At 38.2% G+C, this 16,375-nt stretch overlaps 3 protein-coding genes across 5 annotated transcripts; 2 read left to right on the top strand and 1 right to left on the bottom strand.

The window, feature by feature from the left end:
- Window positions 1–850: 850 nt before the first annotated feature.
- Window positions 851–3,639, bottom strand: LOC113567697 (homeodomain-interacting protein kinase 1-like). The gene is made up of 5 exons (XM_081711716.1): window positions 3,574–3,639; window positions 2,706–2,825; window positions 2,507–2,587; window positions 2,024–2,211; window positions 851–1,058 (listed from the first exon to the last, which is right to left on the bottom strand). Exons 1-5 carry the CDS (start codon window positions 3,637–3,639, stop codon window positions 851–853), a joined length of 663 nt encoding a protein of 220 aa, XP_081567842.1.
- Window positions 3,640–5,984: 2,345 nt separating this feature from the next.
- Window positions 5,985–8,170, top strand: LOC118240981 (lanosterol synthase-like). 3 transcript variants are annotated; one of them, XM_081713176.1, is made up of 5 exons: window positions 5,991–6,146; window positions 6,256–6,335; window positions 6,451–6,621; window positions 6,775–6,853; window positions 6,975–8,170. In XM_081713176.1, the coding sequence occupies exons 3-5, from the start codon at window positions 6,503–6,505 to the stop codon at window positions 7,110–7,112; spliced, it is 336 nt and encodes a 111-aa protein (XP_081569302.1). In that variant the 5' UTR covers window positions 5,991–6,146; window positions 6,256–6,335; window positions 6,451–6,502; the 3' UTR covers window positions 7,113–8,170. The 3 variants fall into 3 exon arrangements, with proteins under 3 accessions (XP_035379616.2, XP_081569302.1, XP_081569301.1); XM_081713175.1 differs by having other exon boundaries at window positions 6,256–6,621; XM_035523723.2 differs by having other exon boundaries at window positions 5,985–6,621.
- A 1,892-nt stretch (window positions 8,171–10,062) lies between these two features.
- Window positions 10,063–11,982, top strand: LOC145657561 (uncharacterized). The gene is made up of 3 exons (XM_081713177.1): window positions 10,063–10,215; window positions 10,979–11,434; window positions 11,551–11,982. The coding sequence occupies exons 2-3, from the start codon at window positions 11,160–11,162 to the stop codon at window positions 11,585–11,587; spliced, it is 312 nt and encodes a 103-aa protein (XP_081569303.1). The 5' UTR covers window positions 10,063–10,215; window positions 10,979–11,159; the 3' UTR covers window positions 11,588–11,982.
- The last annotated feature ends 4,393 nt before the right edge of the window (window positions 11,983–16,375 follow it).

Raw genomic sequence — 16,375 nt, forward strand, 5'->3', positions numbered from 1 at the left:
CCAACAGTGGCAACGGTGGGGCTTTAACCAACAACCTACGGATTATAAGTCAAGTACTTTAACCACTGAGCTCAATGGTGCCACCAAAAACCCTGGTAGCATGGTTAACAGGCTTGATGGTTTTCCAGTGCATAACACTGATGCCTGCATGGAGCCCTAAGAAGAATTCTGAGTTGCAATTGACGCTAACATAGGACAAAATAAATAAATACATTTAAGCGCTCTTGGGAGCCCTCTGCTGGCCATCGGGAGTCCTTAGCAGGTGCTCATTTCGCTTATATGGCTGGACAAGTGTACTGTTGTTATCCTACCTATCGAGCAGTCCTACCAAGAGTTAATGCACGTATGTACATCACCATTAAACCAGGTTTCTGGTGTTTATTTTAGATGCATTTGTGGTTGTATATATTATAATTAGGCTACTTTGGACATTTATATTTCGTATAGCTACAGCAGCTGCACTTCACACACGTAATAATCTGATCTAGAAAGTTGCCAACCCTATTAAAATATTAGGTTTATAGTATAATAGTTGAATTAAACAAAGCATTAATCACAATTATCTGCATGATGGTTAATCTTGAACCAAAAATGTCACTGAGAGCTAAATAAGAATAAATTAATTCAGGACAATTGCAGCATAATAAAAATGTTTAATTTCATGCAGACCCAAAACCATTAACATCCTGTATAAAAATGTATAAAAATGTTGGTTATTTGTTTTATTTTTAGACATTCTCCAGAGGTTGCCTCAATAAAGCTTATTAATGTTAACCTGCAGCAAAGGATGGGACCAGCTATTCTCCTCTACTAATTCTGAAGTCTGCGCCTTTAATTGATATTTGAATGTTTAACAGCTGACTGGGGATTTAGAAACGACACCCTCCCAGGGCGAAGCCATCACTGAAGGCATGACCATGGCCAGCGACTTGGGCAGGTTGGCGGCTAACTTCACGAAGTTTGACAGGTGCTTGGGGCTGAGCGGGCAGCACGTGGATGAGTCTGAGTCCTGCGTGGCCACGCAGTTGACGACATTCACCTGCTGGTTCATGCCACAGCTGGGCAGGGTTAAACCACAAGATAAAGGATTTCATAATGGCTTTAAAAAGACTGAGCTATAGTGGAGCAGCAGGTGGAACAGCAGGGGTGTCAGAGGTCCTCTGAGTCGCTAGAGATGGTGATGATGTTCACAGATGGGCTGAGCATGTCAGAGATGATGATGATGGGCTGTGACGGGTTGCATCCCTGCAATAGGCACACACGTACACATACACGCGCGCACCCCCCCCCCCCCACACACACACACACAAATAGCTTTTAAAGAAGAGGCTTCAAGCTTCAAGAGGCCCAGTGGAAGGCCCAGCACTGTGTTGCACAGCTTGGGGGTTGAATGGGGGGTGTGTGTGTGTGTATGTGTGTGTATAGGATGTGCTGATATTGGAAGCAGCAAGCAAGTGCAGCCAAATGAGTCCCATCATGCTCTGCATCAGCCTTGCAACAAGCTGGTGAGTAAAGGAGGAGCGAGAAGGCTTCAGCGGGGCCAGGGCGTGGGGTTGAGTGGGCAGTGGGGGTGGGGCTTGGCTTTACACAGGATTTTCTGGGGCAAGGCTTTTGGGTGGTGGGGTGGGGGGGTCTTGTGCCGGTTGTCCCACCTGGCTGTGCTGGCCGAGCTGGCTGCTAAAGGTGTCAGTGAGGTTGGCAGTTGTGCTGGCCCCACCCCCAGACCCACCCCCACTGCCAAACAGGCTCGCACTGCTGCTTGCAAATATCCATTTTATGGACAATTTTGCACTGCAGCGAGAGAGAGAGAGAGAGAGAGAGAGAGAGAGAGGGAGAGAGAGAGAGAGACAGAGACAGAGACAGAGACAGAGAGAGACAGAGACACAGAGACACGGGTGGGGGGCAAGTTACAGTACTACCAGGGAAACCCTGATTCCATTTGGAATTCTAAATTAAGATGGTGTTCCTTAATTTATTTTTTAAAACACTGTGATTGTAGATTGGAAGGCCTAGAACAACTCACTGTACACTTTGAGGGAACTGGAGGAGGTGGGTCATGGTGACAAACAGGTGCTTCAGGGTCTTCATCGGCGTGATCCGTTTGTCAGCATCTAGCGCGAGCATCTTGTTCAGCAGGTTGATGAACTCCCACTGGTCTGCCTTCTCTGCCAAGATGTCTGTGTCTTCCAAACTGGTCATATTGACTTGTGCGAGAGACCCATGGGTGAGTCATATTATGGACCAGCAGAGGGTGCCGATGCACCTAAGATGCAGCAAGTTCTGCAGCAAAATACTATGCACTACTCTGCCTTTCGCAGACAACATTCTCCAGAGCGACTTATATGCGTTACTCATTATGACAGCACGAACGCTCAACCTTTGAACTAGCACCTTGCTCTACCTGCTCTATAATGTGAGCTGTGGGAGCTGTTTCTCACATTCTTCAATTTTACATCACAACAGTAAAGCAATGTATATGTGTGGCAAAAGCCCAAATAACTTGCATCATGTTGTCAAGGCCGGTGAAAATATACTTCCTAGTTTCTTTGGACTTGATGCCACACTCTGCCTCATGCTCTGAAGGCATCTGGAGAAAGGAAAGAAAAAACATACCATTCAGCTCCACCATTAAGTTACATGAAATCATTACGTTACATCTCTTATGAAACAAAAGCATGGTGTTTGGCATTTAAAGACTGGCGAACATTGAGCCTCCACAGGGGGTAGCTGGAGTCAGGGCTCCTGTGGAAATAGTAGGTGCTCTTGGTCCCTGCACTCAGCAGGTACTCTGCTGATAGCCCCTGCGTCTGGGAGATGTAACGGATCTGCAGAGACACCACACGGCAAGAGGATTACAATTTTATTTTGCGCTCATCCTTCCATTTTCAACATGAACGTGTAAAAAAAAAACAGCCCATAGAAACTCATTATTTATATTAATCCTAAAAATGACAGCGAAGACAGTAGCTAAAGCTCAAACCATACACATCACTACAACCACAAAACCACTACAGGTCTGTTAAGTGTTTTGCTAAATAACAGTACTCACATGACTCAATACAAATAAACCAATTATAAATCAAATATAAATCAATCATGCTCCAGTTAACTGTAATGATTATTGCAATTTTAATGTGTAGCAGGGTCATCACAACTGTCCACAATGTGCAGCCCTACTCTCAAGCACACTATAGTGCAACAAGTGCACACTTATTTCTAGCACATAGTTATTGTAGTTAAGCATTCTTTTTATAGTAAGCTTCAAGCTGTCTATGTGTTATCTGAACTAGCTCCTACTGATGGCTTGAAAATTAAAACTAGTGTGCTAACCTGGTTGTATACAAACTCACAGTGTGAGTTAACACATCTGATACCAACAGATCACATGTTGTAAAAACTGAAACAAACTGACAGAATCAGGGCTACGGCTGATTCTAGGCCATATCAAAAGCTCAATTAGAGTAGGCACAACTTTCCCACCTCGATCTGGCCCTGTCAAGCATAGAATGGATGATTTTTCAGGATCCTGATGGCAACAATTTCATTGGCGCCTTGCTTTGAGCACTTGGCCACCTGACCAAAACCTCTGTGACCAAGGAACTCCAGCACCTGGTAGCTGCTGGAGATGAAGTATAGCATCTCATTCTGCACCAGGTGGTACTCATAATTGCTCAAAAGGTTGCTGCTCTCTGTTGAGGCAAAGCAGGAAATATGGAAGAGGTGGTTGCCCTGCCCCTGGCCACACGCTAGGACAACGAAGGAACGGAGATCTCCTCCAGGATCTGTATGCCATCACTGCTGTGTCTCATCTCTATTCATCTTCAAGCTGCCCTGCTTCTGGTAGGAGTCAGGACACTACGAGGCCAATGTCTCATCTTTGCCCTGCCAGCTGGATGAAGACGAAGAGGCAGAAGATGATGACGACGCTTCGTCTGAGGCTTCAGAGGGGGAAAAGACCGGGGCAGGCAAGCCATCAGTTGAATTGAATCCTGAATCCGAGGGCCAGGGCTGTGCAGGTAGTAGCTACTCTCGAATTTTACCATTTAAGGAATCAGAAAGGGAAGAGAATATACCTTTAGGGAAAGATAAAAACAGGATCACTAACCAAATGAATGCCATGCAGATCTAGTTAGGGGCTATATTCTAAATGAAAACTAAAACAGCAGTAGATTAAAAAAAAACACAATCACAAATCTGTGATTTAGCAAACCGCTAAAGCTAACTTCATAACTCACTCACAGAGTTGATTATTTTCCCACCTTTAACCTTACAGAAAGAAGGTTCAAGAAAATGGATACATTTATCTTATGCTTTTATCCAAAACAACTTACATTTATAACTGAGTACAACTTGAGGATTAAGGGCCTTGAACAGGTGACCAATAGTGGCAACTTGGTAGTGGTGGGGCTTGAACCAACAATCTTCCAATTACATATCAAGTACCTTGACCACTGAGTTACCACTACAACTATAAAACCTGCTCATCCATGTTGTTTTGCCTTTTTCATCACTCTGACTGCTTAACTGAAATAATTTAAATTATTATCATGTTATATAGACATGATTCTTGCCATGGCAATGAGGTAAACTGGCAGGAGTAGTATCATAAAGTGGAATGTCAAAATGCATGTATTTGAACATAGCCAGTAGACAAGATAAAATGACACATATGGTCACACATTTAAGTTGCCTTTTAAGATACTATATTTTTCTCTTTCCCCAGAAATAATCAAAACTGCAGTGTCTGCTTGTTTACGCTGAAGCACGCTTAAGTGGGTATAGTTTCTGTGGATTCCACATATATATTAAAATGAAAATGTTGCCCAGTCATGTCGGAAATAGCAAAACAAAAATCACAGGCTGCAAGCTACTGAAAAAGAAGTACTCAATGAGGTCCTGGTAGAGCATAGCTGCAGGTTGGTCATATATCTTTATGAGGAGTTTAATTTAAACAAAATCCTCATTGCACACCCAAGAACAAAGCCTGCAAAATCCCCAATTAGCAAGACTGCATCAAGTTAGCACTGGCTGATGGAAAGCAAAAAAAATAGTGCTGTGTCCTGCTCTGTGGCTCATCCACTGTACCAATCTCTTAGTATTGGACTTGGTGTGGTTAATTCATCTTTGACTGTGCTTATATATTGTGCCATTTCAAGATTTAGCAACATGCCCTCAGTCCATCAGAACAGGAAATCTGAAGGCTGCACTGATAAATTACCCATGTCAGAATATACCTAGATGGACACAATCATTATGTGAAATTGCACTCACTATGTAATGTGGCCATAATTATATTTTTACATCTTATATTGTTTTGCAAAACAGCAGAAGTTTCAGGTTGGTTATGCTGCTGTGTCGGTTAAAGATAATCACAGACTGGGCCCATCTCAAACAATGAATTAGGATAGTTCACATAATCTACAAATAGTTTCAGCAAAAAAGTTAAAAGTTACAGGTTCTACAAATGTGTTTTATATTTTTGTTTAAACATTAAGTTAGCATACTAATTGCCAGCCCTGTGAATGTTTCAATTTTTTTTTTTAATTTTAAACACAAAGAATCCTGAAAAAGATTTCTCTATAGTAATACAATTCACTACTACGGGTGTAGAATTAGCTCAGAATTTCCCTTTAAATTAAACCAAAATTCAAAGTCAGAAGTTAAGTGTAACGGTGACCTTCATTCTTCACACATCATTTTTCATTCTTGCACACAACACATTAGGAAGGACTAAATACCACTCAACATCCACTTCCATCCACCTTCTCCATATTTGCTCTTTATTTACAGGACTTTTCTAAAATTATAGTTTTTAAATAAATTAATTTATAGATGCTTATAAAGGGATTGATTGATTTTTTTAGTGTTATTACTGTAATGTTGTCACGGAACGCTCTCCTCCCCCGAGTCACGTGGTACGGCCTGCCGCATGCAGGGGGGTTCACCCATGTTTGTAACCATGTTATTAGAGTCCATGTTTTGTTACGTGTGAGTCATGTCTTTCTTTCATTCACGTTGTATATGAGTGCCGTGTTGTTGTTCATGTCTTTTGTTAATAAATGTGTCACCTCATCGAAGGAGTCTGTGCGTCCTGCTTCACGCCCATCGGCACTCGGGCCAGCAGATACGTTACAACGTAGCATTCTGTAATGTATTGCATACATTACAAAGAAAACAAAATCAATTTTTTTTTACTAAATACATAATATATGTAAATATGTGCCTATTCTTTTACTTTTGTGTCTGTCCTTGCAGGTCGTGGGGAGTGTGCCTTACATATGGAGTCTGGTTTTGACTGGAAGCGTTTGCATGTATCTTTATATTTTCTAGAATGGGTATGATGGGTATATTCTGGACCCATAAACCACATTAAAAAGTGACTTTGTTCTCTGGTCTGCTCATAAGTCAGTCAAGCTGTCATACTGGCTTTTCCTGTTCTTCGTGCTGCAGGCTGGTGTGTGCTGAGGTGAGGCAGGCCTGTGACTTCCTGCTCTCTAAGTAGATGGGAGATGGTGGCTGGGGAGAGGATTTTGAGTCATGTGAACAGCGTCGCTATGTACAGAGCAAAAACTCACAAATACACAACACCTGCTGGGCTGTTCTGGGTCTGATGGCTGTCAGGTATTCACCATCCCCCAAGTGCATTTGTTTAAGCATGCTCATTGATTGATTTAAGATTTTCTTTTTATTAATCAGAATTTTAATTTTTTTAAATTAAAAATTCATATTTATCCACTGCATATAAAGTCCTTCATTCCTTTATTCATACTGTAGGTACCCTGACCACAAAGTCATAGAGCGTGGGATACAAGTTTTGATTGACAAGCAGCTTCCCAATGGAGACTGGCCACAGGTGAGCTGTGCTTTTCCATTAGTTTATTTTTGCATTAAGATTTGTAGTCACCACTGTCAGTCTACTGTTCTTTTAAAATGAAAAAAATGTACATAATCCAGACCCTTCTTGAGCTTTGCAGGAGAACATTGCTGGTGTGTTCAACAAGAGCTGTGCCATTAGTTACACATCCTACAGGAATGTGTTTCCTGTTTGGACCCTGGGCCGTTTCTCACGCCTCTACCCCTTTAGCTCTCTAGCTGGGAAGGTGAAACTTTGAGGCACTCAGGGGTCAACTGTGAGGAGTTCGCATTGCTTTAGTGTTTCATGGCCTGCTTTAATGCCTGAAAAGTGTTCAGTTTTCATAAAAACTGATTTGCTGCTAATATGAGATTAGAACTGAAGTATGTACACTGATCTCTTATGATTGCAGAGATTATGTTCCTTGATTTGGTACTTTTTATGTAATTTTGAATGTCTTTTTTTTGCACATGTGGAGCTTTGGTATAAAAGATGTTTTTGTCATCTTAAAGACCTGTGGGGTGAGCAGCTGTCCCCGGTCAATCAGTCATGTTTTCCTGAAAGTGAACCTCAACCTTTAGATGCACGCACCTCATGTACCTGTAGTATATTTCTGTTGCTTAACTGAAGAATCACATCTGGGAAAGACATTATTCCACACCTCATATTCTCATCATCTACTTTTTTAGAAGTAAAGCTGCATGGTTTTTGTGTCAAATTGTAACGTTGAGCAGTAAGGAGGTGGACGCATGTGCGGAGAGGAGCGAGATTTATTATGGGCAAATCCAAAATCCAAGAGTCGTTTAGGCAGTCCAGGGTCATAGAGCTGACACAGAGAGTACGAGGGTACATGATTAAACAAAACAAACACACACACACACACGAAGGCAAACGGGGAAGCAGGCTATAGCTAAGGCTAGGAAACACGAAGTCTAAGATAAACACAAAGGCACGGAGTACAAAGAAACAACCGTAACGAAACACATTCAAACAATAATTCAAACGCATGAAACAGTCAAACATCCAAACAATGAACAACCACGACCAAAGCACACAACAGAGTTTAAATACATGAACTAGAAATGAGGGACCAGGTGTAAGCAATCAATGTGAGGACAAAACGAAACTATGGAACGGAGCTAAACTGAAGACAGGGAAAATACGGAAGATGGAAGGGACTGATCGTGACACAAATGCATGATATGTTTCATTCTTCATCCTGTGAATGTGTCTCTTTTCAGTCAACTCTTTGTAAACAGTATAATTTCTTTATTGGTTTCTCTTTGTATGTTGGAAATAAAACCATACTCATCTGAAGACATTGATTGCTAAAATATCAGAAACATATTTGTTGATTTTGTAGAGATTGATGCTACTGATAGGTTGCTAGGTTTAGAGCTAGTTTAGATGCACATGGTATTGACCTTTTACACACAGTATTTTCCTTTAATTTATGCAGTAATCACTGCTACAGAAATGTATTGCTAGTCCACAACTGGTAAATTCACATGCCAGGTTTAGGGATTTCCATAGTTGTTGGCTCTTTAGATCTAATCAGTGCCTCAGACATCACCGAGAAAAACTGATGCACCATAAATAGTAAACATCTTTGTGTGTGTGAGAGTGTGCATGTGTACACACGCAAGTGAGTGCACACGTCACCTATACTAACTTTTATTTAGATTTGCAGCTCTAGTTGTGTTTAGGAATAAACATTTGATCAGGATAAGTTTAGGCTTGGGAATTTATGTAACATTAAAACACATGTATGTATGTGTGTATATGTGTGTGTGTATGTGTGTGTGTGTGTGTGTGTGTGTGTGTGTGTGTGTGTGTGTCTTCTAGGCAGCTGAAACTTTGGTTCCAGTATATGGAATTGTTTTAAAGTTTTTGTAAAACACACTGTAACAGTGAACATTATTACTACTAAATACTAAATATTACATACAAATAAAAAATTGCCACACCTTTCTTAGATAACCTGTTATGCAAATATGTATGTTATGTAGCGTTATTTTTAGGGTTGACCCTGAAACTAAAATGTGTTTGGTTACCTGTCATGTGAACAGTGACTTGACCTGTTTGTGAGTCTTAGTTATGGGCATGTTTCATGCTATTTCATTTTCTCATTTTATATTTTATTATTGTCATGACATGTTGGGTAGTTTCTTCATAGTTTATGTCTTGTATTGGTATCTCTCTTTATATACAATAATGTGTACTAGTACAGTGTGTGTTAACAAAGCTTGCTATGTCATTAAAAACTGCATTCCATTATGATGCTTTATTATTAAGTATGGCATACACTGGTTACCAGTCACATTTGCTAAATGAAAAATCTTGAAGTCAATTACAAAGACAAAATTTCTATATAATCACAGACATATTTTATTCCTTTTTTCTTTAAATTTATGATCAATTGTATACTTTCAAATCATTATTATATGTATGCTTATATTCATATCTGTCATTTTCTGTTAATACAAAATATGATGTATAACATATATAATAATCAAATTCTCTGTACAATGAAACTTTTTGTAAAACAGTTTGTCCAAAAAGTTTTTGCTAAATATTACAAACAAAGAATTACCACACCTTACTTAGACAACCTGTTATGCCTGTTATTTTTAAGATTGACACAGAAATGAAAACATGTTTGATTACCTGTCATGTGAACAGTGGCTTGACTTGTTTGGGACTTTTATTTACAGGGGTGTTTCATGCAATTTTTCACACATTGTATGCTTTAATATTGTCATAACATGTATTAGGAAGTTTCTTCATAGACTATGTTTTGTATTAGTATATTTATTTATATTCATTAATGTGTAATGTGTACCAGTTTGTGTTACCAAAACTTGTGATAAAAATTGTTGGTGTTGATTATGTTGATTGCTTTATTTTAAAGAAGTATTGCATACAATGGTTACCAATAACATCAAATGTAATAAATCTAGAAGCCAACAAAAATGACTAAAATGTTTCTCAGAAGAATCCCAAACATATTTATCCCTTTGTTTTAAATTTATTGTAATACATTTTATACTTTCAAATCATTATCACACATATGCTTAAATTCTGTCATTTTCTGTTAATACAAAATATGATGTATAACATATATAATAATAAAATTCTCTCTATAATGAAACTTTTCTGTATATGTCTTTAAGGTCTAAGTTGCACTGCTCCAACTCAGAGCTCCTATTGGTAGGTGAGTTGAATGCATAAGCATAACATGTGACCTCTTTACTGAGGCTCTCAAAGCTTGTATAAAGAGACAAAGAACTTCCCTTCTCTACCTGTTGTGTGTCCTTTTAGAACTGAGCTTTTACACACCTTGGATTTTTAGAGACATTGCTGTAAGTGAACATTTTGTCATTGTTTTAGTATATGGTGTAGATGACTTTAAACAGCTTTTCTTTTTACTCTTTTTCTTTCTGTTGTTTTCTTTTTCTTCAGTTGTAGCTTAAATGGCCACTCCGTAATTAGTGTTAACACTGATATTGATGTTGATACCTACCACTGTTATGTGTTGAGGTTGTTTATGTCTTGGCATGCTGTTAAAGGTTTTCACTTCACTGAAGGGTCATGTGTTTATTAAGTCTAGCGCACGGTAGTGCATGATTGTTCTAGAGCCTATTACATCATTTCACTGTTCCTGCAACTGGCAGAGCTTTCAGTGTTTTGTTTTTTTTTTTGCATTTTTTCTTTGTTTTTAAATAATAAACAAGTCACAACACATATTATTGTTAATATTGTTATTGTCAGCTTTCATTTTATATTTGAACAATTAAAGAATATAACTATAAGATTTCTTGCTTTAAGCAAGCTATTCAGGGTCTTTAGAATATGTTGAAATGCTAATGTGTCATTTCTTGAATTATTCTTAGCATATTTAATGACAAAACAAAACAAATATTCTCATTTTGCACCCTTTTTAACACAAAATGGAGATCTTCAAACCATAAGGTCTCTTAAGATCTTAACAGTGGCCAGCCAGTTTATTATTATGAAATGTATTTTTTTCAAAATCCTCTCTCACATACTACAAAATATAAAGTATGGCTTTAATTTATTTACTACAAAGTATAAAACATGATTTTGATGTTACTTTTATTTCAGAAGAAAGTGTGTCTTACTGGCACCAGCATGAACCCCAACTACCCACAGTATCCAGGGCCATGGGGACAACCTGGACAGCCCTGCCCCAATCCAAACATGCCATACCAGCCCCAACCCTCATATCCAGGCGTACCAGGGTTCTGTCCAGCAGGTGTATGTCAAGGACCTTGTCAATGCAAGCATGGCCAAGGAGGTTATATCCAGGGACCAGGATGTGGGCCAGGACATGGACCTCACCATGGGCATGGGCATGGGCATGGGCATGGGCATGAGCACGGGCATGGGCATGAGCATGGGCATGGGCTTTTTCATGGGCACGGGCATGAGCATGGGCATGAGCATGGGCACGGGCATGGGCATGGGCATGGGCATGGGCATGGGCATGGGCATGGGCATGGGCATGGGCATGGGCACGGGCATGGGCACGGGCATGGCAAACATGGGAAACATGGAAAGGTGAGAAACACAACACAAAAATGTACAGTTACTACTCATGATTAACATGCGAGTGGGTGACAAAAAAAGTATTTATATGTTATATAACTGTTTAATGTGTGTCTACCTTTCCACAGCATTCTGGGAGCGGCAGTGACTCTGATTAGGGAATAAATGAAGATTGGCTATAAATGTAAACTTTACCCTATCCACACTACACTTCAAATAAATAACTTCATTCTTAAAAATGTTCATCAGCATTAATAAGTAGGATGAAATGTAAGGGTAAAATTTAAAAAATGTACAACCTGCTTAACTGCAAATATATACATCACTCAACGTAGCACTGTGTGTACCATGTATACCGATTGCATATTGTGCATATTGTGAATGACAGGACACAATTTCATACTTAGTACAAAGAGACCTCAAGTCATTATGCAACTTTAAAGCTACCCGTTACTTTCTATATAAAACATTACAAGCATTATTAATTGGAATTTGTGAATCTCTTATTCATAACTATATGAATAATGCATTATTTTGAGGAATAAAAGGGTTATTCTGGTTATGTCTTGTCTTTTTTTAGTCCTAACATTTTCATTGTAGAATAGACCATGCATATGAACTAACGTTGTAGAATGGATCATGCATATGAACTAACGTTGTAGAATTGACATTGTAGAATTAATTCACCATGCCATGGAAAAGTTTTAGGCCATACAGGAGTCTGTAGGTTTATAAGTATTAATGCAGCAGATGTTTCATCATTCCTCTCATGAACAGTAATTACTGTGATAAATGGGATATGCAAAGTTTGAGCTGTATGCTTATACCTAGTTGATGCTGATGTTACTTTAATATTTAATCTATTGATTCTGTTCTCATCTTGGGAAAGATTACTGATTATTTTTATTTCATCCATCAAAGCACTAGAGACAAAACATTTTTCTTTTTAAGTAATGATTTTATAATAAAATAGGTATTGAGACTGCTACTGATGGTTCAGATTTTTGTTTGCCATGGCTATGTAAATTGGCTAGTAGTTGTACATAGGTCATGTATAAGTATTACAGCTGTTTTATGCTTGTTTTAAGATAAGGTGCCATGCTCATGGCCTTCTGTAATAACCATCATGGTCATGGTTAGTGCTGTGGCTGCGGCTGCAGGTTTTGCCATGGCCATGGTTGTGGGCGTGGCAATCATGGGCATGGCAAATTTTGGTAGAAGAAGCAAAGACTGAGCAACATGAGACCACAGATATTTAAACATCACTGAAACCACACTATGGTATCTGGTAGAAGAAAGACACCTATGTCAACAAAAATTTTAATATGGTACTGCAAGTTTTACAAGTAAGCGATAAAGATGTTGTTTCATTGTCTGACCAGTTTAACTGTTCTTACAGCATTTTGAAGGAAACTTCCATTGTGATTCAGAATAGATAAAGGCATTCCACACTTGAAGTCCACACATAATGAATTGGAGGTTAAGGTGTGTTACCATGAAGTTCAATTTTTTTTCTCATGAAAGCTCTATTTAATATATGTAAACTCTATGTATATCCAGATTGTATGCATAATTATTAGAACCCTTATCAAAAATTACTAACACAGCAGTTAATAATAATTAAACATGAGAGGTAATAATCTCTATAATAAACATAGGGAGGATGCCTGTTTTGATTATTATTATTTATACATTGCCAGACACTTTATATTTTATCATATTGTAGTGTATAATACTGCAATATCATATATGAACTGAATTCTTGCACACTTACTCAACTGTATTTCTTATTGCATTTCTTTTCATTACTTTTTCTTCATAGCACTCTAGTAAGGAAGCTTGTTTGCTTGTTGTACAATGAAAATAAAGATTCTTTTCTATTCTGTTATAAATATTTTAATGTAAACATGTATATATCACTAGTACATGCAATAACTAGTGTTATCTATATATATAAAAATTATCAAAATTAAATCTGTATTTGCATGTTTTCCTGTTTTACTGCAGTGGAAGAAAATGACACATACTTTTGCTATTTTCCATCATGAGCTCTAAACTGACCAATCGAGAGAGGAATAGTTGTTGTCCTAAATGGCAAAAAGATAAACAAACAAATAAATAGCCCAAAAGTTCCGAACAGAAAATTGCAGTATTTGGAATGGAATAGGAAAGGAAGTTCATAATAATCTTAATAACCTATTTGAAGCATCTGGAGATGTTGTATGCCAAGGGAGTTTTTATTTTGACCAAAATTGAATTTTCTACCTGTTCACATTACAGGTATATTTTTTTTCTTAGGAGTTTGGCTTACAAAACAGAGTTCAATATCTAGTCAATATTCAGTGTCTCCTATGACTACTGTTCACTGAAGCTGACACGCCCATTAGAGCGCTTCTGTAACCACCACCATTTTATCCTGAAATATGACTGTGAAGACAAGTTGTGTCAACAATCCCAGTAACCTTCCCTTCAAAGAAATTTTTCATATGTGTTTATCTGCTTTATTTTTTTCAAATAATTTTTTTTTCAGATTTTTAAAAAAATAAAACTTGTAGTCTAAAGATTGTTTGTTCTCTTTCCAAATTGTTCATATAAACACCCAGAGATATCTGAATATTTTAGATAAACAGGAAAGAGATCCAAGGCAACTTGTCTTAAAGTGAAATCAGGATTTAAAAGTATTTTATTTACAGGCTCACATTAGTGGACAGATTAAAAACATGTTTTGGCCCAGGCCTTCGTCAGGGAGTCAGTTGCAAACATATTAGCATTTGAGCATTATATTTTGCTTTTACAGTGTTATACAGTTTGTCACATCAACACACAGAGATTCTGCTATCTGCACTCAGAGGTCTCCATCTCCCTAGCATTGACTGTTATTGCAAGGTGATGGCCTTAACTTAAGAAGAACAAATGTGCAGTGAGTTGTTATTTAAGGAGTGAGATGCACATGTGACTCCACTATAGTCTTCCACTGTTATTGAATTCCAGTTCTTTTACAGTAGTTGCTGGGGGTATAGCATATTGCGGAAAATTTTGATTGGCCCTAGTTAGTCCCTCCAAGCTTCCATGTTCCATGTTTTTCCTGTCTTGCGTATTTTAGTTCCATTCCGTCGTTTCGTTTCCTCCGCCCCCCGTTTGATTATCCACTCCCGTCCCTCATTTCTAGTTTTGATTAAGTTCATGTATTTAAACCCTGTCATATGCCGTCTCTTTTCTGTTCATTGTTTGGTTGGTTGTAGTGGGGGTTCATTGCTTGGTTCATTGCTTGGTTCATTGCTTTTGTGTGGTTGTATTTAGGTTTGAATATATCGGATGTGCGTAAGCCCGTCTGTGTTTTGAAGCCTCCGTTTACGTTAGCCTGTTTGATTCTAGCCGTTTTGTTTTTCTTACCTCGGTATGTCACTTTCTAGTTTCTGTTATTGCCTGCATCCCCTGTTTGCCTTCGTGTGTTTTGGTTTGTTATTCCTAGCCTTCCTTTTTTCCGAGCTCCTGTGTATGCTATCCTAGCCCATGTTTTGTATAGCAGTATCCCAGTATCTCCATAATGGCTCTATGATACTGGACTACGACTACGACTCTGGATTTGCCCTTAATAAATCTCGCTCTTCTCCGCACATGCGTCCGCCACTTTACCGCTCAACGTTACAGCATACTGTTTGGATGGGATGAACACACTCTTTCCAGAGATGTAGTTCACACACATTTCAATACAGGCCATAATTTGTGATTTACCACATTTTTAAATGAATATATTCCATTTCAAATTCTGTGTTATCTATTATGCTGTTTCCAGTTTGCCTGCCTGCACATACATCCACACTGTGGTTATGCCAGGTTTTTGTTTTTGTTTTTTTTTTTGTACTGAAACGGATTAATTGGCACGTCATTTGTAACCACATAAAGGAGAACCTAATGGATTTGTCAGCCCACTTGAGAAATCTAACCAAACCTTTCAAGGAAATATTGGTTTCAGTTGAAACACATGGAAGGTTTACATATAAGGTAAACATATGCTTTCCCAGGGATTTCTGGGATATCCTTTGGTTCCTATTCAAACATACATGTTATATCATTACTGGATTGTACATTTCTGCATTTACATTAGTTAGCATTGTTTTACAATGCATGGATAAATGTATGTTTTACAATGTATTCTATTTTATTTATATGAGTTCTATGTCCAGGGCTATTCAAGTAATATATGGCCAGATGAACATTGCACTCTGTGATATATACACTCCCCACAGCACTCTCCTCACTGTTGCCTACAGTAAGTGTATATTTTGATTTGTATCTTTTTTGTTCTTTATGGTCAGCAAACTGTGCCAACAGATCTCTGCTTCACAGTGATCATGAACAAATATGAGGCTCACCACAGTACTACACTGAGAGAGAATGCAGTCAAAGAGCTGTTTGATCACATTAAAGCAGACGATTGCTTTACCAAGTACATTAGTATTATGCCGGTAAATTATGTGACAAGCATCTTTAACATGTTGCCTTTAATACCATGTTGAATTTATAAAGATTTTGCTACAATAACCAAATTTTTGTTGTATTCAGATTAACAGTGGTTTCTACTATTAATACTTTGAACCATCAGAATCGGGTTTACTGGCCAAGTATACTGACATGCACAAGGCAAAACAGTTATCTTCACATTATATACAGTTATACTGGAGCAATACAGTTATCTTCAATAACATTTAATTCAATTAATGTAGACAAAGGGCTTTTGAATACATCTGTCTTCTGTCATCTACGGCTTTGGGGGTTTAAAGTTTTGACTTGTACATGAAACCATTGCTTCTTTCCACCACCACTTTTTTATTTTGTTTAACAAGAGGGTGTTTGGGCTTTGTTTTTGATTTGTTTTTTGTTTACTTTGAAATTGAATTACAATTAGTAAATACCACACCATGAAAGCACATCTTATATTCTGGCTGTATC

This window comes from Electrophorus electricus, chromosome 4, assembly GCF_041902795.1.
Source record: "Electrophorus electricus isolate QZ-2024a chromosome 4, ASM4190279v1, whole genome shotgun sequence".
NCBI classification, from domain to species: Eukaryota; Metazoa; Chordata; class Actinopteri; order Gymnotiformes; family Gymnotidae; genus Electrophorus; species Electrophorus electricus.